The sequence below is a fragment of the Apodemus sylvaticus genome, chromosome 12, assembly GCF_947179515.1.
Source record: "Apodemus sylvaticus chromosome 12, mApoSyl1.1, whole genome shotgun sequence".
Lineage (NCBI taxonomy): Eukaryota > Metazoa > Chordata > Mammalia > Rodentia > Muridae > Apodemus > Apodemus sylvaticus.
Window position 1 is genome coordinate 63261299 of NC_067483.1, and position 22635 is coordinate 63283933.

The 22635-nt window shown below is 41.1% G+C and overlaps 1 protein-coding gene across 3 annotated transcripts in view; it reads right to left on the reverse strand.

Moving 5' to 3' along the window:
* Nucleotides 1–5822: 5822 nt before the first annotated feature.
* The window catches only part of Tor1aip1 (torsin 1A interacting protein 1), a 29819-nt gene continuing 13006 nt past the window's right edge, over nucleotides 5823–22635 (reverse strand). For 2 of the 3 annotated variants that reach the window (XM_052200900.1, XM_052200901.1), the window contains 6 exons: nucleotides 21776–21856; nucleotides 19730–19783; nucleotides 17230–17271; nucleotides 16510–16578; nucleotides 11251–11307; nucleotides 5823–7350 (listed from right to left, as the gene is read on the reverse strand). In XM_052200900.1, the coding sequence (XP_052056860.1) occupies nucleotides 6566–7350; nucleotides 11251–11307; nucleotides 16510–16578; nucleotides 17230–17271; nucleotides 19730–19783; nucleotides 21776–21856 (1088 nt within the window). In that variant the 3' untranslated portion in view covers nucleotides 5823–6565. The remainder of the gene's footprint in view (nucleotides 7351–11250; nucleotides 11308–16509; nucleotides 16579–17229; nucleotides 17272–19729; nucleotides 19784–21775; nucleotides 21857–22635) is intronic. The other variant, XM_052200902.1, reaches the window with a different exon arrangement.

The window sequence follows — 22635 nt, forward strand, 5'->3', positions numbered from 1 at the left end:
TTTTGTTTTTTGTTTTTGGTGGAGTATTGGGTTTTTCCTCAGACAAAGCCATGATGTGTTTGAATAGGATAGTCTCACCTCCTCCTTATTTGGACTCCTCTCATTTATCTCACTATATTGTCCTGGATAAGATTTCCAGTATTATATTTAACAAGATAATTACAGTATGCATCAGTCTTGTTCTTAATTTTAGAGGGGATGATCTCAGTTCTCCTCTATCGCAGTGGCTTTGTCATCTACAGCCTTTATCCTGATGTATTCCTTCTACACCTAATTTTTAGAAGGTTTTTTCTTTTTAATTACAAAGGAATGTTGAATTTATTTAGTTACTTTTGGTTTTTGAGGCAGGGTCTTACTTTGTAGCCCATCCGTCCTGGAAGTCACAGCAATCCCCCTACAACAGCATTCTGAGTGCTGGGATTACAGGTGTGAATAAACATACTAGCAGAATTTTATGAAATGAGGTTTTCTGTATCTATCTGAAATGATTGTGCTTTATGTTGTGTTGATGGTATGGCACTTTTTGTATTCATATATTGAACTGCCTCTGCATCCCCTGGACAATTCCTCGTTGATCTTGGAGTATCATCTTTTTATATGCAGCTAGATTTGATTTAGTAGTGATCCTTGCCTATTTATCAGGGATATTGGTGTGTGCTGTTTTATTCTTTGTTATTGTGTCCTCTTCTGAGTCTAGTGTTGAGATGTTTGAAGAGTTTCCATCATTTTAATTGTTTGCAATAGTTTAAGAAGAACAGGAAAAGAACCCACAAAACTGGAACGACACACTCTACTTACAGGAAGCTGGTGAGTCAACAAATTGAACTTTTAATTTTTTTAAAAATACTTTTCTTCATTTTGAAAGATTTATTTTACTTTGTATGAGTGTTTTTCCTGCATGTATATGTGTACCACATGCATCCTTGGTACCTAAGAAAGCAAAAAGCCTCCACAGCAGTGCTGGGATTGAACCTGGGTCCTTTGCAAGAACAGCAAGTGCTTTTAACCACTGAGCCAACTCTTCAGCCCCTACATTTTTAATTTTTAATAGACAAGGTCTCACTATATTGCCCAGCCCAGCCCTGAATTTGCTCTTGGACTCAAGCAATCTTCCCTCAGCCTCTTGAGAGGCTGGAACTATAAAGGTGTACCACTGGGGGCACAATGTGATTACTATTAATACTTTCTGCTTTCTGTAAACAGTGGTGGAAGTCCACACTCACGAGTGCACTGCAGGGTAAATGAGAACACAAAGGGCCACTTTAATCACCTTGAAAAACTCAATCAGAAAAAGCAGAATATATCTCTACCAGTCATGAGTCCTGAAGAGTGATTCATTCATTCCTCCAGACAGGTTTGAGTGGGGACAGTATCAGGCTCTGGCCAAGGTTCAGTCAGAAGCCTTTGGAAGCTGCTTTTCATCAGGAGCATTTCTGGTTGTCTCATGACACTGTGATGGATGTTTTCCAGCCTCCAAATCACCCACTTAACCCAGGAACTTTCCACTTTCCACCACTAGCTTCTTTTAGGATTATAAAGGTTTCTTTAAGTTTTTAAGTTATACATATATGCAGATAATCATAAAGGTCTCTCAGTCTCTCTCTCTCTCTCTCTCACACACACACACACACACACACACACACACACACAGTACCTCCAACAGTATTAGAGGAATAAGGTAAGATCTCACATAAGACTTACAACTCTAAGACCTTAGAAACAAATTAAACTCAGCCAAGCAATGAGGTTGCAGAGATGAAGCCAGGAAAAGAGGGAGTAGTCCAAGAGTGTACGTGCAGGAGGTAAGAGGCCAAAACATCCTGTCCACAGTGTGGAGTGTAAGTTTTTCCCTGTGTTTGCTCAGGTGAGACTATACTTTGCCTGCCTAGCAAGAGCATCCTTTACCATGGGACTCTTGTGGTAGGCCAATAAAATCTTCCTTAGGAAAAGACTGCTTGGACTCATTCACATAATGTTATTACTCTGTGACTTGGTAAGGACAGTGAAGCAGAAGAGCTTCGCTTCCATTACCCTTACGAGAACTCCAGGTGTGTGCAGCCAACATAAAGGACACTTAGTGAGGTCGCACGGGACTAGGGTTTCTATCTTTAGCTTAGGCATTGATCGATGACATGAAATATGCAAACTTTCATCTTTGTGAGTTCTTACTGAATGAAAGTCAGCTGACTTTCAGTTTGGTTTGAGAATTAGACACATGAAAAGGAGGCAACTGAAAGAAGGGAATGCAAATGTAGTTAAAAAAAAAACCTGTAAAGCTGATCCTGTACCGTGAAATTCTTGGGCGAGTATTGTCAGAGTCACAGTGCTGTTTCTGGAGACCGAAGTTCCCTCTTTCATGGCGGAGGACTTACTCCATTTGAAAGGATCGTAAGTGTGAACAGAGTAGAGCTTAGCCGGACTAACCTGCACGTTGCTTTTCCTTTTGTAGAACAGGAGTGAACCCAGAGGCTCACAGAGCAAGGCAAGTGTCCTCCGAATAAGCCACACTCCCACCCTGGTTCTCAGGAGATACTGACTCAGTTTAGCCTAGGCCTCAAAACGCCCGGGAGGGGTTCTCCTTTTACTTACTCAGTTACTGAATAGGCGTTGAGGGCAGAACCCAGGGCCATCCACACACTAGTGTGTTATGTCCTTGACCTTTCAACAGGAAACCAGGGCTGTTGAGAAGGCTCAGCAGGTATAGGCAGTTGCCACCAAGCCTGAACCTGAGTTAGATCCCCAGAACTCATGTGGTAAAAGCCAAAAAACTACCATAACTTATACTCAGATCTACTACTTCATGAGTACTGAGGACTGTGTATGTTCACATAAATAAAAGGAAAAAAATAATTTTAAAAAACTTTTGTGAATTTCACATCATGTACCCTAATCCCACTCATCATGCCATTCTTCCACATCTGCCCTCTGCCCTCACCTCACTTCTAAAACAAAAAACAAAAAATTAAAACCTCTGCGAAGCTGCAGTGTGTCCTACAGTACACTGTTGTGCCCAACCAGCTTTCCTTGCAATTGTTCATTGCGTGAGTCATGGGTCAGGTTCAAGCCCTCTGGCTTTTTTCCTACACTTTCAGTACTGGATTGTCACCGGAACACCTCACCAATATCCCGTTGTTGCCCTGGGTCATGCAGATCCTGCAGCTTTAAATCTGCAGGACTGGCCCCTCCATGTGCTCCAGCAGATCGGAGATGGGGTGGGCCAACCCAAGGCCTTGGATCTGAGCCTTGGCAATAGCTGAGTTGGACAGCCTGCCAGGCCTCCTGGACCCACACCACCAGGGTCAGCTTTCCCGCTTTGCCTGAGCAAGGGGTCAGGGACAGATCTTCTGTCTGCAGCAGCAGAACTGCCCCATGTAAGGGTAAGGGATGGAGCCAGCTCACTCAGGTGCCACAGCTGTGGAGGGCAGGGCCAGCTTTCCTTCTCTCACATCCTTAGGGCCGGCTCCAACTTGCTGCCCAGGCAAGGTGTAGGCCCACTCTTCCCAGAGTCCTGTAGCCAGCAAGGAGCAGGAGAGAGGGGCCATCCCACCTGAGCCCATGCCAGCAGAGGAGGAGTGGGGTCAGCTCTCCCACATTCATGTACACACACACACACACACACACACACACACACACACACACACACGAACACAGTCAGCTCTACTGTGCTGCCCAGGGCAGGTGCAGCCCTCTCCTGAGTGCGGCCAGAGAGGGTTGGATGGAGACATTCCCGAGTATACATCCTTAGTGACAGTGAAAACTCGGCTTTATGGGTATGTGTGTGTGTGTGCCCAAATATCTATTTTGTATAAAACACAATAATACACACACACACACACACAAAATGTGACATTAAAAATGAAAGGGAGTAAATAGAAATAGGAAATGTAAAACGGGTTCTTCCAGAGGGCAATTAAACATGAAGTCTGCTTCAGGGATTCATGAAAAAATCAAGATACTAATGCAACTCTCCCTGAATAATTCAAAATATATGGAGTTAAAAAAAATAAAAATAAAAAAAAAATCATAATTACTCCGTTTCTAAGCAATGTACTTTTTTGGCCTGAGCTGCTCATAGTTCAAGGTCATTAAATTTTTCAAAGAAGAGTTGGATTAATTAAAAAACAGGCTTGTAAATCATTAAGTTTATAACAGACAGAATACAAACCCAAAAAGTATATTTATTTAAATTACTAAAATAGCTTTTAAAGTTATTTACACATTAGCTGCTACAATTGTTTCTCTTGAAAGATAAAAGCAACATATCATTTAAAATTTATTTAAGCCAGTGGGATATCAAATAAAACATTTCCATCTCCTTATGATATGTATGTAAAAAATAAACTTTCAAAAACCTTTTTATAATTCTTTACAAAATAAACCTTATCAGTCTGACTTGACCGAAACAGACAATAAAGGTACAAATATCAGCAGTCCCCTGGAAAGAAGTTACTTTTTACCACTGACCATGAGACTCCCAGTGGGCATGGAAGGGTTAACTAGGTCTCTAAAGTAGTATTCTCATTTAGATGTCTATGAACAAGAACTCAAAGTACATCTAGAATTGTAAGAGTAGAAAACAAAAAAGCAGTAGACAGATGAGAAAGCCTAGTTATAAATGCAAAAAACTCTAAAATACTATAGCAATAGAGACCTAGGTCCAACATTCTTCATGTGTGGTAAGGTTCACTATTTTGGTTTGAGGTACTCAATAAAATGATCATATATGCATAGTATATTTTTGTATTTTGTTATGGACTGCCATTCAACGACTTCACGCATACAGAGAAAATGAAATTTTCTTCAATAGCCCAGCAGAGGACTGTTTACCAATTCTTGAAGTTGTCTCTGTGTGTTGTGTATTGGGGGTAGGGAGAGGGGGTAGTGGGTGCTGAGACAGTACTTCCTTCTGCAGCCCAGGCAAGCAGGCTTGAAACTCACTATATAGCTAACAATGGCTTCTTCTTCAACTTCCCAAGTGCTAGGATTGTAGACATGAGTTACCTGACTTTGAAATGTGTTTTTTACTGCTGGGGGAAGTTTTCCAGCAGAGCATGTGACCAGCAGGTGTGGGATCTCAGGTTTAATTCCTAGTATTGGCAAAAAAGTAAAAAATTAAATAATAAAAAATCCCAAACCATCAAGTTGAGGATGTACCAGAAACTAATTTAAGACAAAAACTGTCAGGTATTATCAAAGAGACTGCTTTGAATTGCCTACCTTTCAAAAGTAAGGAAATACACTGCATAATATACAAGCTTAAAAATCTTGGGAAGACCATGGAACTCCTTTTTACTGGGGAGTGGGGTTGAATTAAGATGTATGTATGATGTATGTATGTATGTTTGTATGATGTATGTATGTATACTTCAGGCTGGCTTTGAATTTATAATACTACAATGCTGGTAACTGAATCCAGGGTATTGCACAGGCTGGGCAAATGCTCTACCACTGACTTTAGCCTCACACCAAGAACAGAAGCATAAAAAGCAAAATGTAACAGTTCCAGGCCACAGCCTAGGTGTGCCTGCATGACCTCCTCTCAGAGTTTCACCAAGGCCTCAGCCTAAGAGTGCAGGTGTAACCTTCTCTCAGAGCCTCTTTGTCACTTTTATAGGGTTTTTTGTTTGTTTTTTTCCTCAAGACAGGGTTTCTCTGTATAGCCCTGGCTGTCCTGGAACTCACTCTGTAGACCAGGCTGGCCTCAAACTCAGAAATCCGCCTGCCTCTGCCTCCCAAGTGCTGGGATTAAAGGCGTGCGCCACCACCGCCCGGCATGTTTCTTTTTTTTTTTAAGTAACATTTCATTTTGAAAACTTTTTACATTTTTAATTTTATTTTTTTAAGACTGTCTCATGTAGTCCAGGGTGACAGAAAACTCTTATAGAGATGAGGCTGTCCTTGAACTTCTGCTCCCCCTGACTACCCTGAGACAGTACTGAGATCACAGGTGTGGCTCACTACACCCAGCTTGCAACTATCTTTTTTTCTTCTTCCTTTTCCTTCTCTATTGAACAATTTCTCTTCTCTTTCTACCTCCAAACCCCTTCTTCCCTCTCTAAAAATCAGTGGGGGAGGGGCTGGCTAAATTGCCCACCCAGTTTTGTTTTTATAGGTAGAAGCTAAGGTTCACACATTTAATAAATGGTATGAAAGAAAAAATAATGGGATATCCATGGATACAATTAGGGAGCTGTCAGACATTAATGAGGTCACAAACACAAACAAATTCAAAGTTAAAAATAAAGCTGATTCTTTGAGAGAGGAACCTAGTCCTTCTCACTGGTCACACCACAGCAAGAATGATTTGGCCAGAGTCAAAGCAGACTCTCCGGCACTGTGTATTGTGCACTATGCTAAATACCTTTAACATGGTTCTTCGTGGAATTGGAGAAACAATTCCTCAAATCGCAGGTAATTACATAAATGACTTAGTTATTCCACCTTTATGTATGAACTTTACTTCCTTTAACACGAAACCAGTTTTCAAAAACTGCTCCAAAATCCGTCTCTGGTTACAAGGTCTGAAAACTGCTCAAACTCGAGACAGGATTTCCGCGCCTCACCCTCATAAGCAGCTGCCTGCTTTCAGGGCGTTCTCAGGCTGCACAGGCAGCACGAGGTGGGAGATGCGGCTCCAGAGCCCGTTCAGCTTGTCGGGGTCCATGTGGTTGTAGGCGCTGGCTGCACTAGAGCTGGTGAACTTGACTTTAAGGAAATCCCTCACTTTCTCTTCAATTTCCTTTAGGCCTAGACTGGCTTCCAGCGTCTTCTCCTCCAACAGCACAGTCAGGACGAGGGCTACATCTTTGAAGGCTGCGTTTTCATGGTCACAGTATTTATAGAAGATCAAGGTTGAGCCAGCGGGCAGGGATTCGAAGCGGTGTACCACGGCTGCGTTCTGTCCGTTTCTAAATCCAGCCGTCAGCTCCTGATCAACTTCTTGCTTGACGAGGTCACTGTCTTGAGCAGCTTTCCCCGCCCCGTCAATCCGGATGGCACGGACGCTGCGGAAGGAAGAGTAGGCGTCGGCGATCTGTTCACTCAGACACTTGAGCACTTCGGCAGCATCTTGAGCCGCAGTGAGCAACAGGATGGCAGGCTGGGGCCGAGGGAGGGAGCTATTCAGATGTTTTTCCAGGAATGTTGTGCCTCTCTTCCACAGCTTCTCGTTTTGACTCTGGTACTTAGACTGGAGTTGTTTCATCTGGTTCTGGAATTCTTGAACGGCAGTGATTTCTACTGCAGGGGTATGAAAGAACCAAAATATTCCCAAGACAAGGATGGCAACAAGTGCCAGCAGGTGCCATTTTATCTTGACAGAAGATTCATTTGGGGGTTGTACAGCTGCTTCTGCTCAGGAAAAAAAAAGGACATATATGTCATATTTTCTTAGATTCAAGAGCGAGTAATTTCTTTTGTGTGTGTGTGTGTGTGTGTGTGTGTGTATGCAGGTACTCACCCTACAGAGGCTGAGTGTAATGGGTATTCTTAGAGTTACAGTCCCAGTGACTGTGAGCCCCTGAAAAGGTGCTGGAATTAAAGCTGGGTCCCCTGCATGAGGTCTGCATGTTCTTAACTGCTGAGCTGTAGCTGTAGTCCTATGCACAACTGTCTAGAACTCAGTAATGAGGACCAGGTTAGCGTCTAACTCCTTGCCTCTGCCTCTTGAATGCTGGCATTAAAGATGTGTCCAACTGTGTCTGACTAAGAGGGAGAGCTTTAAAAAGGGGGAGCTGATTTATTTTCCTTAAGAACTAAAAATATCCTCTTCAATAAAAGCTTACACATCTAAGTTATGGATATATATCATACATGTAAGAAATTTTATTTTATTTTATTTTTTTGGTTTTTCGAGACAAGGTTTCTCTGTGTAGCCCTGGCTGTCCTCGAACTCAGAAATCTGCCTGCCTCTGCCTCCCAAGTGCTGGGATTAAAGGCATGCGCCACCACTGCCTGGCAAAATAATGGTTTTTAAAGAAAAAGAATTTAAATAAGAAATTGTGTAAACATAACTTCATAAGTAAAACGGTTTATAAACGAGACTTAGGAGCATTTTCTCATAGTTGGGAAGTATGGCTGCTTAATAAAGCCCTGCTGAATCCTGAAGGCCCGTAGGTGACGTGGCTATCTCCGAGGGTAGAGAGAAGGACATACATAAGGAGTTGGTATGCTTTCCGTAGCTACAGCAGCATGTGTACTAGTCCATGTGAACTCACCCTACTGAGAGCTTCCTTTGTGGCACGCAGGTTGACAGTGTACAACTCTGGCCTGAACCTGTCCGGATTACTGGAGATAAGTACGTTATGCTTTCCCATTTTCCATAGCATTTTTGCAGATCACTTCATTTACCAATAAACCCACTTCTGAACCTTTTATTTATTAATTACTTTAGTAAATAGATGGACTAGGGACCTTTTGGAGCAGCAGATCTCAGAGTAGGGCCTGAAGCTCTCTTAAACACTCCTTGGTAGGTGTAGTCCCTAAAGCTGACAGTAAGACATTTTTGTTTCTTGCACGGCTGATACTTGTCCTATGGTGAATCAATCAGCTAACGGAAATCTTCAGATGCCGAGGCAAGGATCCCTGGGGACTGACTGAGCTGTCTCAGCATAGCCACTGTAGCTTTCTCTGCGGCCATACAAGGTTAAAGATGAATGGCGGATGCCAGGTGTTGTTAATCCCAGCACTCAGAGACAAGTTAAGTTTCTTTACGTTCCAGGTCAGCCAGAGCTATGCAGAAAGACACTGTTTCAAACTGAACCCAAAACCAGCCAACCAACCAACCCACCCACCCAACAAAACCAATTAGGAGAAGGGCTGGTGAGATGACTCATCAGGCAAAGGTGTCACTAACATGATTACCTGAGTCTGTCCCCAGTGCCCATTAGAAGGAAACTGACTCCTGAAAGTTGTCTTTTGACTTACATACCCACAGCCACAGCCATACACCCACACAAAATGAAAACCCTGTTTCATTAAGACTATCCTTCATGAAGTTGCTAAATGAATGTTGTTCCCCCTCAGTCCTTGGTCTGGGGCATGCTGTAACTTGGTGTAAATGTCTAGCACATTATTTAGCACCAAAAACAAAACAAAACAAAACAAAAACAACCAAAAAACCCCAAAAAACCCCCAAAACTAACAACAACAACAACAAATAAATAAAATAAAAAAACAAACCCACCAAACCTCAAGACCTTTAACTCTCTGAGTAGTATTTTCTCAATGTTGTCTGCTGTACAGCATAGACAACAGTTGTCCAAAGGAAAGGGGCTTTATAACTGAGCTGCAACTTGAGTCAGCACTTTTGAAAATGTATCATTTTTACTTGAAAAGTAATTAATGATCTCTGATTAGTCACACTCCTGCATTTCTAAGCTTTTTTCTTGAACAATGAGCAAAGTATGGGTACATTCAGGCAGTATTTATTGCCAGTGTAACATTCAAACTTTCAAGTGAAAATTAGAATTCTGGAAATAGAGCTGGAGAGATGGCTCAGCGGTTAAGAGCACTGACCGCTCTTCCGAAGGTCCTGAGTTTTAATTCCCAGCAATCACATGATGGCTCACAACCATCTGAAATTAGATCTGATGCCCTCTTCTGGAGTGTCTGAAGACAGCTACAGTATACTTACATATAATAAACAAACAAACAAACAAATAAATAAAAGAGCCGGGCCGGTGGTGGCGCATGCCTTTAATTCCAGCACTTGGGAGTCAGAGGCAAGCGGATTTCTGAGTTTGAGGCCAGCCTGGTCTACAGAGTGAGTTCCAGGACAGTAAGGGCTATACAGAGAAACCCTGTCTTGAAAAAAACAAAAAGAAAGAAAAAAAGAATTCTGGAAATACTGTTTCTGCCATTATAAAATTGCTATCTACAATATAATACTTCAAAGTGTGTGTGTGTGTGTACACCACATTTTCATCATCCCTTCACCTGCTGATGGACGTATAGGCAGGGTCTACTTCGTTTCTGCCATGAATAGAACAGCAATGAACATGACAGACGTACCAGAGCCTCTGTGGCAGGCCATGGAGTTCTTAGGCTGCATACTCAGGGAGTATAACTGGGTCATACAGCAGCTCTGTAACTTCTGGGAAACCTCCATACTGATCTCCGTAATGGCTGCACTAGTCGATCCTCTCTCTAGGAGCGAATAAGGATTCTTCCTCCCACTACAACCTTACTAGTATTTACTGTTAATCAACACTGAAATTGCAAGGAAAGTTCACAATTCCATAAAAAGGCTTTTAAAATTCTTCATATCTGAATATTTTAGGTATCTAAAAACAGAAGTGGGTGCGAGAGTCCAACTAAAATTTATTAAACCAGAAATTAATGTCTAGGTAAATATGAGTAGGTTTAATCCACTTTTTAAAAGTACTTTGTGATCCTGCAACTCCACTGCTGGGTATGCTCCCAAAGGGATGAAGTCAGTATGTGGCAGAGACATCGCATCTCAGGTTCACTACAGCACTGATGCACAGGAGCCAAGCAGTGGGGACAAGGCAATGTCCATCAGCTATGAGCACATACGGAGAACCATCCATAAGAAATCCTGTCATTAACAAACTGATTCAAACCCTTTGTGGGTGTTTTTATTATTGTAGAGAGACTCAAAAATATGGGAATCACTAATAACTGCTTAGTACTCATTACTCACGGTAACAGGCTTTGGGAATAAGACAACTGTTCAAGGCTATATACAAGGTAAGTGTCCAGTGTAGTTAATACATCTCTGTGACTTCAGACCTGCAGCACTTGTTTCCATCACACTATATGCTATCTTCCTGCCAGTGCAGCCTACTTCAGTGACGGTAGGGGTGGCTTACTCACTAACAGACAGTTTTTAGTTAATGTGTTAGTGTCGTGTGCACAGGCCATGTGTGGGTGTGCACATGTGCATGGAGGTCAGGGTGTAACTTGCGGAGTCGCTTCTCTCCTCACCTTTATGTGGTTCTGGAGTCTGAACTCTGGGGCTGAGGCTCGTACAGTAACATTTTACTCACCAAACAATCTCTCCAGCCCTACTTATCAAGGCTTATTTTTGATATTATGAACAATAAAGTCAAGAGGAAACTAGATGTTTCACATGGTTTGCCTCTACACAATCCCTTGCTGATACAGTTTAAACTTTTTCCATGGAAGTGCTTATATGATGCTACAAATAGCATTAAGTCATAATGCTGTCAGAAATGCTTTAAATCTAAGTCATCAAGTTTGGCCCATGTAAGGAATAGATAGACTTACGTTGCCTGGAGGTTGATGGAGACTGATTTCCAAAGTCTGATTTCTGAATGTTGTTATCTAAAATAAAAATTATAGAACATCAATTTTATGTTTTATTTGCCCACATATTCTCATTACAGAAAAGAAAATGCAGGGGTCAAGCAGAGGTAGTGGGTAAGGCAGAATGTCTGAAAGCCTGCTGCACTGAGGGCGCCTCAGTTACTCCCAGCCACACGGACCCAGTGAGCATTGAAACTCAGTGTAGAGAAAAAGCCTTGCAGCTTATTATTAGGAATGTAACCCTGGACAAAGGTAAAAGGGCAAAAAAATACAGATACCATAACAGAAGCCTGAAATCATCTAGAAAATGGCTATTTACAAAACTGCTACCTGTGAAGATATTGTAAGGAAGAGGAAAATATAGATTATGAATTACTAAATTACATGGAATAAGGTATTTCCATATAATCTTAAATCCTCATTATTTTCTATCTTAGAATGACCCAAATAGTTCCTCTAGGGACTCTGGCCATTTAAATTCTTAATATTTTTTAAATCTTAAAAAACAAAACCAAACAAAAACCTGTGACAAGAAACAGAGAGGCCCAGTGCCTTCACTGGCACTGCCTCCATTGCTATCACGTCCATCCACCACTTGCCTGCAGCAAGTTTGGTATGGGCAACTTCGGAATAGATAAGTGATCTTCCTTGTGTTTATTAACAACTTCTGTTTGAAAAACACTGGACTAGACCACAGGAATAAGTCAGTGCTGCTAAGATACAATCATTGCCTTCAGTCACATGACCAGAAAACAGAAACAAAACTGAAACATTCAACAATCAACTAAAGAGCAGATTCTGGGGGCTGGAGAGATGGCTCAGCAGTTAAGAGTACTGACTGCTCTTCCAAAGGTCCTGAGTGCAAATCTCAGCAACCACATGGTAGTTCACAACCATCCGTAATGAGATCTGACGCCCTCTTCTGGTGTGTCTGAAGATAGTTATGGTGTACTTATGTATAATAATAAATAAATCTATCTTTTTTTTAAAAAAAAAAAAGAGCTTTCAGTTACCAATTCTGCTCATGAAACTTTATTAGAAACATTTAAATTATGCCATAGGTTACAAATGCACTATTAAAACCAAATGTTCATCTTAAAGACCTCATTACATGCTTGCAAAGATAAATGGGATATGGCAGATCTGTGATGTTCTACTTTTTATGAGGATATGACAATAAGTATTAAATGAGTCGTACACACTATGTATGTAATCCATAGATCATAAACATACTTTTAAGCCTGCTATGTATAAACCGCTGAGGTATTCTCTCTTTCTTACTAAATCACTAGAGGCAATAAGAGAAACATGAAAATCCATAGAGATTTTCAAGCCCAAAGATTATAGCAGAAGTCACTCCATAAAAGTCAAGAGTGCAGGGCCATGAATATGCCAGTTATTGATTGGTACATGATTTAAGTAAGCATTAACAATTATGTGATAAAAGTTAAAAATGTGTGTTTACCACAAAGAATGCATCATGGTAACCATGCTAACGGCACAGGTGTCTCTTGAGGTAAGAAAGCTTCAAGTGGAGGAGCTGGGATTTCAAACCCAGGAAGGAAAGTGTTTCTCTAGACACATTTTGAACGACTTTGTCACAAGGTTAGTAGAAAGCAGTACAGATGGTGACTGTATCCTAGCCAGAAGGTTATGACTGCAGATTGAACTTCAACTGGGACCATTTTATAGCCAGGGAACTGAGTGCTACCCTGAGATGACAACAGAAAATCAAAGTTCCAGATTCTGAAATACCCACATTTAAAAAGACCCCACCACAGCAAGCAGAAATACCTGACTGAGAGAATGATATGAAATTTAGAATCTAAGAAATATGAGAGGGAAGAGCCCAGGCACGGTGGTGCCCACCCAGGACGGCGGCACTCAGGGGGCACGAAGGAGGAGGAGGAGGCCAGTGTGAAACCCCGTCCAAAAACCAAAGCAGCAGCAGCAGCCAAAAGCTAAATAAAACACCTGGGACGAAGGTTTTAACAACACCTTGGACTGAAGAGTAATTACGTAAAGGCTGTTACAAAATCACCATGGGCATCTTTCACTTTACAAAGGTTTTCTTCCTTGTCATTGTTCTAGACTACACAAACCTTTGTTAATGAACTAATAATCTTTCCTTCCTTGGTCTAGCTATGTAGCCCAGGCTGTCTTCAAGCCTCTGCTTAGGCAGCCCAGTTACAGGCCTGCACGTATTTCTTGTATGCCGTTTTTCTACAAAACTCTCAAAGTTCAGTACAATACCTAGGTACGGTAGTTACAAGTACTTAAGTCATAATAAATATACTAATGCAAGATGTAGTAGGAATGCAAACATAAAATTTTAAAATTTAACTACAAATTTGGTGTCAAAAACAAAACAAAACAAAACAAACAAAAAAAAACCCAGCTAAGCCGGTCATGGTGACTTAGTTTCAGGCCAGCCAGGGCTATACAGTAATACCCTCTCTCACAAATAACAGCGGCGACAGCGGCATGGCTACACCTACACCCCAAACATGCTCAATATAGTTTTTTTCCCTTTTGCAATGAGCAATGTCTTAGAGAAAATAAAAGGGGTTTTGAGAGAGATCACTGGGTAAAGACAGCAGGGACTGCTCTTCCAGAGGACCCGAGTTCAAGTGTCCCATCAAGGAGCTCACAGCTCTAGCGCCACGGATCTGTCACCCTCTTGTAAGCTCTGAAGGTATTATACTCATGTGTACAAATACAGCACACACACTTCAGTCTCGAGCTGAAGTGACAGCTCAGCAGTTAAGTGTACTTGGCACTTTTACAGAGGACCTGAGTTCAGTTCCTTAGACCTATTGCCTCTAACTCCAGTTCTGAGAGAACTGAAGCCCTCTTTCCGCTCATGGGTAAGCAGGCACACACACACACACATACACACACATACACACACACAAAGATAAATGAAACAAAAGTTAATCTAAAAAAAAATTTAAATCTTCTCTGGTATCAATGTGTATAAATTTCTTCTTTGCTATTTATCTCCTTGAATACAATATTACAAATTAAGAAATACCCCAAGGCCAAAAAAAAAAAAAAAAAAAAGCTGGGCAGTGGGGCAGTGGTGGTGCACGCCTTTCACCCCAGCACTTGGGAGGCAGAGGCAGGTGGGTTTCAATCTCAGGGGGCAGAGACATATGGAGCTTTCTGAGTTAAGGTCAGCTTGGTCTATATGATGAGTTCCAGGGCAGTCATGACTACACAGATGTTGTCTTCAAATTTAATAGGACAACAACAACAAAAAAGGATTCTCATTTTTTATTCTAGTTACACATAATTCTAATAATCTGAATAATTAGTATTTGGTTTCCTAAGTATAAGAGGCAACAAAGAGTAAATTCTAAGAGGAAATGGTCTTCTAATATCAGGTATACACAACACTGAAAAATAATAGGCAACAGTAAGGGCATTTTGTTGTATGCAGCTAAACAGCTCGTTTAAGAGTGGAATACAAGCCAGGCAGTGGTGGCACACACCTTTAATCCCAGCACTTGGGAGGCAGAAGCAGACGGATTTCTTATAGCAGGCAGAACAGGCTGGTCTACAGAGTGAGTTCCAGGACAGCCAGGGCTGTACAGAGAAACCCAATCTCAAACAAAACAAAACCAACAACAACAACAAAAGAGTAGAATACAGCCTCTGCTAAGGAAAAGTGAATTGTAATCATTAGAGATTACCACAATCTTTAATGTGTCAGTCCTTCCATGAACAACAGATAAATGTGAGGGATTTTATATAGTCTAAACGAACAGGGACAAGAGGTACTGTGGTTGGATAGGAAAAAAGTAGATAGAATCTTGGTGTGCTGGCACACACCACCTATCTATAACCCCAACTCTTGAGCAGCTGAGGCTAAATGACGGTGTTCTAGGCAATGTGGGCCATCGAGGGAAACACTGTTCTCAAGCCCCAGAACAAACGCTGTGGTGTGGGAGGGGGAGGGGCAAAGACCGTGCAAGGCAGGAAAGAGAATGGACATATTACACAGCCAATACAGATATAAGCAATAATTGACCTGCTTTGATTTCCTGAGTTTTTTGTTCATCTTGGTGACTGAACCCAGTGTTTTATGCATGCTGGCCAAATGCCCTACCACTTAGCTACATCTTAAGCACTAATGTGGATGTATTTCTACAGACATAATGACAGACTGAGCTCAAAGTATGGTCATTTTGTCACATCAATTTATAGATTTTTTAAAGATTTATTTATTTTATATATATGAGTACATTGTCACTGTCTTCAGACACACCAGCAGAGGTCATCAGTCCAACAGATATTTCTTCCATTCAGCTATCTACCCTAAACACAATCATGAAAATACTATTTGTGAATTTTCAGCCTTTATGACATGAAATAAAGGGACAAGAGGTACTGTGGTTGGATAGGAAAAAAGTAGATAGAATCTTGGTGTGCTGGCACACACCACCTATCTATAACCCCAACTCTTGAGCAGCTGAGGCTAAATGACGGTGTTCTAGGCAATGTGGGCCATCGAGGGAAACACTGTTCTCAAGCCCCAGAACAAACGCTGTGGTGTGGGAGGGGGAGGGGCAAAGACCGTGCAAGGCAGGAAAGAGAATGGACATATTACACAGCCAATACAGATATAAGCAATAATTGACCTGCTTTGATTTCCTGAGTTTTTTGTTCATCTTGGTGACTGAACCCAGTGTTTTATGCATGCTGGCCAAATGCCCTACCACTTAGCTACATCTTAAGCACTAATGTGGATGTATTTCTACAGACATAATGACAGACTGAGCTCAAAGTATGGTCATTTTGTCACATCAATTTATAGATTTTTTAAAGATTTATTTATTTTATATATATGAGTACATTGTCACTGTCTTCAGACACACCAGCAGAGGTCATCAGTCCAACAGATATTTCTTCCATTCAGCTATCTACCCTAAACACAATCATGAAAATACTATTTGTGAATTTTCAGCCTTTATGACATGAAATAAAGGGCAAAGAAAGTTGCAGTAGAGTGCTTAGCTATATGGAGTCCACTACCACACACACCCACACACCCACACACACACCCCTGAAGTTATTAAGAGTCCAGCTTCATTTTCATGCACAGCTTCTAGCTCATCTAGGAGGCAGAGCTGACCATGAGTGCTTACATGAAGAGCTCAGTATTTGTTACGTTAGATAGTCAACAAAGTACGGCAGGAAAGTGAGGAGTGTACTTACACGCCATTCTACTCCTCATTCTTATAGCTTGGTCAACCCACTCCTGAGGGTTTTTCTGACATCCTGAGGCTGAAGCAAAAACATATATAAACACATCATTTCATATATTTTCTAAGTTTATAACATAGTTCAACATATATTGTAAATATAACAGAAAGGGGGAAAGCAGGGAGGAACACATCAAAGCTAAAAGCCTCTGAAGTAAAAGATATTTCCTGGGATCAGACTAGTGATGACAAAAGCCTTCCCTCAGACAAAAATAATCGGCAGACAAAACTATGTAGTACAAGACTACATTGTACATCTTTACTCTGATTGAACACTGAGTTTGAAACTATTCCACTGGATTCTGATTACATTTAAGAAGAAAAGTTGGGCAGTTACCCTCCAAGTAAATCATTGAGGCTAAAACAGCTCTGAGTAGAGTGCCACATCAGAGTAATTATTATATACCAGACCCCTGTGTGATGGACTTAAAAAGTTCAGGTGAAATGATTTAAAATCAAATTACAACTTTATTAATTTGGTCTCTTTAGACAGGGTTTCTCTGTGTAGCCCTGGCTGTCCTAGACCTCACTATGTAGACCAGGCTAGTCTCGAACTCAGAAACCCTCCTGTCTTTGCTGAAATTAAAGGTGTGTGTTACCAAGTTTGGCCATGTTAGGACTTTTTATTGGTTAAACAAGGCAGGAAGAGGGCTGACTAAAATAGAGAACTTACTCAGCAGTAACGGGGGATTCTCATGAGCTGGGAAGTCCCGACCTAGAACAGGGAAAAGGAGGAAAGTCAGAAAACACTGGGAACAAAGACTAAAGGATCTCACACAGCCAGGTCACTTATTTACCAGATAAAGAATCTAGATCCAACCCTCTGACCAGTCAAACACATGGTAAGTATGTATTTTCCCCTTCTGTGTGCATGTGTATGTGCCGAGGGTTGGTGCCTGCAGAAGCAGGGGCTGATAGATCTCCTGAAGGTGGGGCCGCAGGTGGTTCTGAGCTGTGGTGCTACTCCTGTCCTCTGCAAGCACATCTGACCCCTGAGTCACCTTCCCATCTTATTTCCCTTTTTCTAAACTACAAATATTTAGCGCTGGACAATGATAAGACGTCAGCTCTAGGATCATTACTCTGAAAATGGCTATGCTGAAGATGTGGTTCAGTGGCAGAGCGCTCCCTTTGTGTGTGTGAGGCTTTCATTCCCAGCACAAAAAGGAAAAAGAAAAGTCCGCGGACTGACTAACCAGGCTGTGGCGGGCTGCAGGAGATATCTGCCATTAACTCTCAGGGCAACATTTAATCCGTTGGCAACACTCTTTGGGGAGGTTTGGGGACGTGGCTTTGTTGGAGAAGGTGTCACTGGGGCAGAGGCTGTGAACTTTTGTTTGTGCTCTCACGGACTCCTGAGAGAAGTCTGAGACATGAGCTCCTAGCTATTCCTGCTGCTATGCCGTCCGTCACTCTGACATTGTGGTTTTTTAACCCTTGAACTATAAACCTGAATAAACTCTTCCTTCTAGAACAGTGGTTTTTGACTGTGAATCCCCCCAGGAATCTCATATCAGATATACTGCATATCAAACATCTACATTATGATTCATAACAGTAGCAAAATTATAGTTATGAAGCAGCAAAATAATTTTATGGTTGGTAGCCACAGCATTAGGAAGGTTGGAAGCCACTATTCTTGTCTTGGTCATGGGTGTTTTATTATAGAAAAATAATGAAGAAACAGGTTGTAATTATTTAATGTCACCTCCTATGATAACAACTATTATCCTTTAAAAATAATAACAGGAAAAGCAGAAATTGATTATTTCTACAAGATTACATATTTAAAAGTAATGGAATTAGTAAACAAACATAGGTAGTAATAACAACAAACCATATAATATAGAATAATATCTATCATATATGCAAGCCTGTGGACACTGCAAAGTCATGGAGCAAAGGATAAAGTGATGCAATAGGAACTAGGTAAATGTCAAAATCTGCCTTGAAAAGCTAAGTTATTCCCTAAGAATGAAGCATAGATATCTACATAAATTTATTCTGAATACAAACACAACCAATATATGCTTGTACTAACTAGTCTTAGTCTCCCTGACACTAGCTAGGGGTCAACTGGGAGGAGGAAAGCCCAAGTGAGAAAACGCCATAAAAGCCCATTGTGGGTGGGGCCACCCCTGCACTGGTGGTCCTGGATTCTGTAAGAAAGCAGGATGAACAAGTCATGAGGAGCAAGCCAGTGAGCAGCACCCTCCACAGCCTGAATATTAGCTCCTGCCTCAGCTCCCTGCCTTGGCTTCCCTCAATGGGCTGTGACTGGATATGTAAGCCAAATAAGCCCTTTCTTCCCTAAATTACTTTTGGTTGTGTTTTATCACAGCAATAATATCCCAACAAGAATAGGCTTATTTAAAACAGCATACTTCAACAACAACAACAACAACAACAACAAAAAAAACCTGGACACATAGCCAGACCTGGAAGCACAGGTCTATAATCCCAACTACTAGGATACTGAGATAAGAAGATTGCAGGTTTAAGGCTTGCTTAGGCAATTCAGTGTGACCCTGGCTCAAAACAAAAAAATGGGTGTGTGCATGTATGAAAATAACAGACATATGTGTATACACATGCACACATATACACATATTCTCTCTCTCATAAAGTACTTTTTAGAAAATGTGTTTAAGGCCACATCTTATAATAAAACTCAACTAGACAGGTTTCCTTCTTACTGATAAGTAACAAAATAGGGCAACTTAGAGTCAATAAAATATTTTCAAAAGGAAATGACTCAAATCTTGTAATTTAAAAATAGAAAAGAAAATGCTATTTTTTTGCTTAATCTAAGAAACATATATTCATTGCAGATTATCCACAACAGAATACCATTTAACAAAACTGTTGACCTGGGGTATAGCAAAGTGATAAAATGCTTGCCTAAAAGAACTAAAAAACCTGGTTCAACCCTTATCACCCCTAAAATATCAAAACCAAAATGTCACTAATGATCACTGTTACCTGCATCTTCAAACATTACTTCGAATATTTTGTATTCTGTCATCTCAACAACAAAGATGAAAAATTACAAAGCTGTAAGGCTCACTACTCTATCAGTGAACAAACTAAAAGCAACCATTACCTAATAGTATAAATAAAGACACACCACAAACAGGAAGTACAGGGCAGACATAGAAACTCGCATGACTTACTGTGTGGTAACCCCCACGGTGATTCTGGATGACCAGCTGCTCGGGCGGCTTCATCTAAAAAACAAAAAGGATCTGAAGCATCACTTCCCCGTGCTCATTTTATGGGAGACTAACAAGTAATGAAAACAGCGAGACAGATACAGTACAGGCAATAACCTGTTGTGCATGATTTGTTTTTAAAATCTCGGCCCACAAACTGTACCACCCTTATTTTCTTTTATGTGACATGAAAGCAGAAGAAAGGACTATTTGCAAGGAGGAAAGGATTGAGCAGAAATGGAGGTGACAAGACAGAAAACTGAGCCCACTGACATTCCGCCAGACGGGGGAGGGGCTCAGGACACCACCTGCAGAAGGACCTAATAGGCAGTTAACAGTTGCTGGGGATGGGAAGTCATCTCCTCAGTGGTGTAGCCACTGGTAAGTCACCCTTGCCCCATCACAGCCTACCCTCCACCTCTACTCATTACAGTAGCCCCAGTCAAAGGAAGGGGGGGGGGGCACTGACCGCAAACCAAGTAGGAGGGACTTGCTGGGGAGAGTTTAGCAGGAGAGGGATGGGGAGGATGATGGGGGATATGATTGAACATTACCGACCATTTGATTGTGAAGGAATAAACATATTAAATGTTTTAAGAAGGATGAGAGATGGGGAAAGTGAAGTGGGGACAGCTAAGAAAGTGTGAAGATGTGTATGTGTGAAAATATTTATTAAAAAAAAAACATATATGTCAGCATATAAAAACAAGACCAGTAAACTGACGATGGAAACTGGGCACCATGATGCATGTCTTTAATGCCAGCACTACTGTGGGCAGGGTGGGGCTGAAAGCAGAGGCATCAATAATGTAAGGTCAGCTACACAGAGAAACTTGTCTCAAAACAAACAAACAAACAAATGTAAGGTCAGCTTGTGCTATACAGGACCTCTTCTCTAATAAGATAAATAAAATAATACCTCCTCTAACAAAAAAGAATGGAGGGAAAATAGGGGAAGGGGATATCTAAAACTCCAAGTGCCTATAAGCCAGCCTTTGAGCTTTACATTTTTTTAAAATTATCTGTGGTCCTGGGAACCAATCAGGGCTTGCCACCCATATGTGAGGCAAGCACTCTACCAGCACGGCCGGTCCTCACCCCACCTATCTAAGGTTTTGAGCAGGTCTTACTATATAGCCCCAACTGGCCTGGAACCTGCTAACTAAACCAGATAGGCTCGGAACTCTGAGATCTCCTTGCCTCTGCCTCTAAAGTGAGTGCTGGGATTAAAAGCGTGCACCACCACACTCAGCCCCATGAGCCCATCTTTATGAGAAAAATGTTGATGTACATCCTGAGAAGTACAGACATTTCCATGAGGTGGTATTTTTGTGGGACTAAAAGTTTTACTCATTTATGTAGTTTACAAATTAGTCTAGCATCTTCTTAAGCTTTATGTTTCTCTGTCCAATCAACTCTTCTTTTTTTTTTTTTTTTTTTTGGAGACAGGGTTTCTCTGTGTACCCCTGGCTGTCCTGGAATTCACTTTGTAGACCAGGCTGGCCTTGAACTCAGAAACCCACCTGCCTCTGCCTCCCAAGCGCTAGGATTAAAGGCGTGCGCCACCACTGCGACGGCTTCCAATCAACTCTTTAAGGCAAGTTTACCTACACAGTTATAGACTGCCATTCTTAAATAAAATCCTTTGTGATATCTAACATGGTGAAGACTCTGACAAAGTAATTATCTAATACTACTAAAAGTTCCTAAAACTGAGCAATACTCCTGAGATTGCTGAGTACCAATGTGATCAATTTCTCAAAATTCAAAACCAGGAAGTAATTCTTGAGCATATAGATATCTTTCCATAAATAATCAAACCGGCTAAAAGTCTCTGTTCAGCTATCTGTCACACGGCACAATGGAAGGAGTAATTATAATGGACTTAGAATATAACTCTAAAAATGATTTGTAAAAAATTTTAAAGGCTTAAAAATTATTTAAAACTATATTTTAACTACAAGGTAGCTTTGTGGGAAGAGTTACACACATATAAAGCAATGTTACCTCTAGACTCAAGAGACTCCTCGGATCTGACCCTGATAGTGATGTCACTGTAAGAGCTCTCGAGATCATCTTCAGTTTCTCCTACAAGGAGACAGACAATGCACAGTACAGTCTTTATGCTTGTGTTCCAAAGTTCCAAGTCAACACAGGCTAATGCTGCAGTGTTCAGTACACAGTTGCTGTTTGTTTACTGAGATTCCTATTCGGAATAACAAAGTTCTAAATAAACTACAGTTGAGCTCCTGTATTTGGTTTTCTTTCAGCCACATAATTATTACTTCTTAAACAAATAATGTCTAAAAATTATACACTGAGGCTTTAATGCAGAGTCCAAAATGACCAGATCAGAAAATATTGGGACATTTTTAGCTTTTGGGACAAAACTACAAGTAAACTGACTATAATCTGAGACATGACTAATGTCGGCCAGTTGATTTTTTTTTCATGGATAATGTACACATATTCACAAACATTTCGATATCCAAATGACTAATTTCAAAAATATTGGCTTAAAATAAACTAAACTTATGCTTGTATTTTTATAAACTAGTCATAAGAATTTCAAAGTGATGGTTTTAATACCACAATCAAAGACTAACACATGGTAGAAGTGGCAAGCACTAGCTTTCCTCACACAGGAACAGGTGAGGATGCTTTGGCGGATGGGCTTCCCTCATCTGTCTGACCCTGCTTCATCTTTAACTTACCGTGCACTGCTATGGCTCTTGTCTTGTTTTAAGAAAAATACTTTTCTGGCACATGCCTTTAATCCCAGCACTTGGGAGGCAGAGGCAGGTGGATTTCTGAGTTCAAGGCCAGCCTGGTTTACAGAGTGAGTTCCAGGACAGCCAAGGCTACAC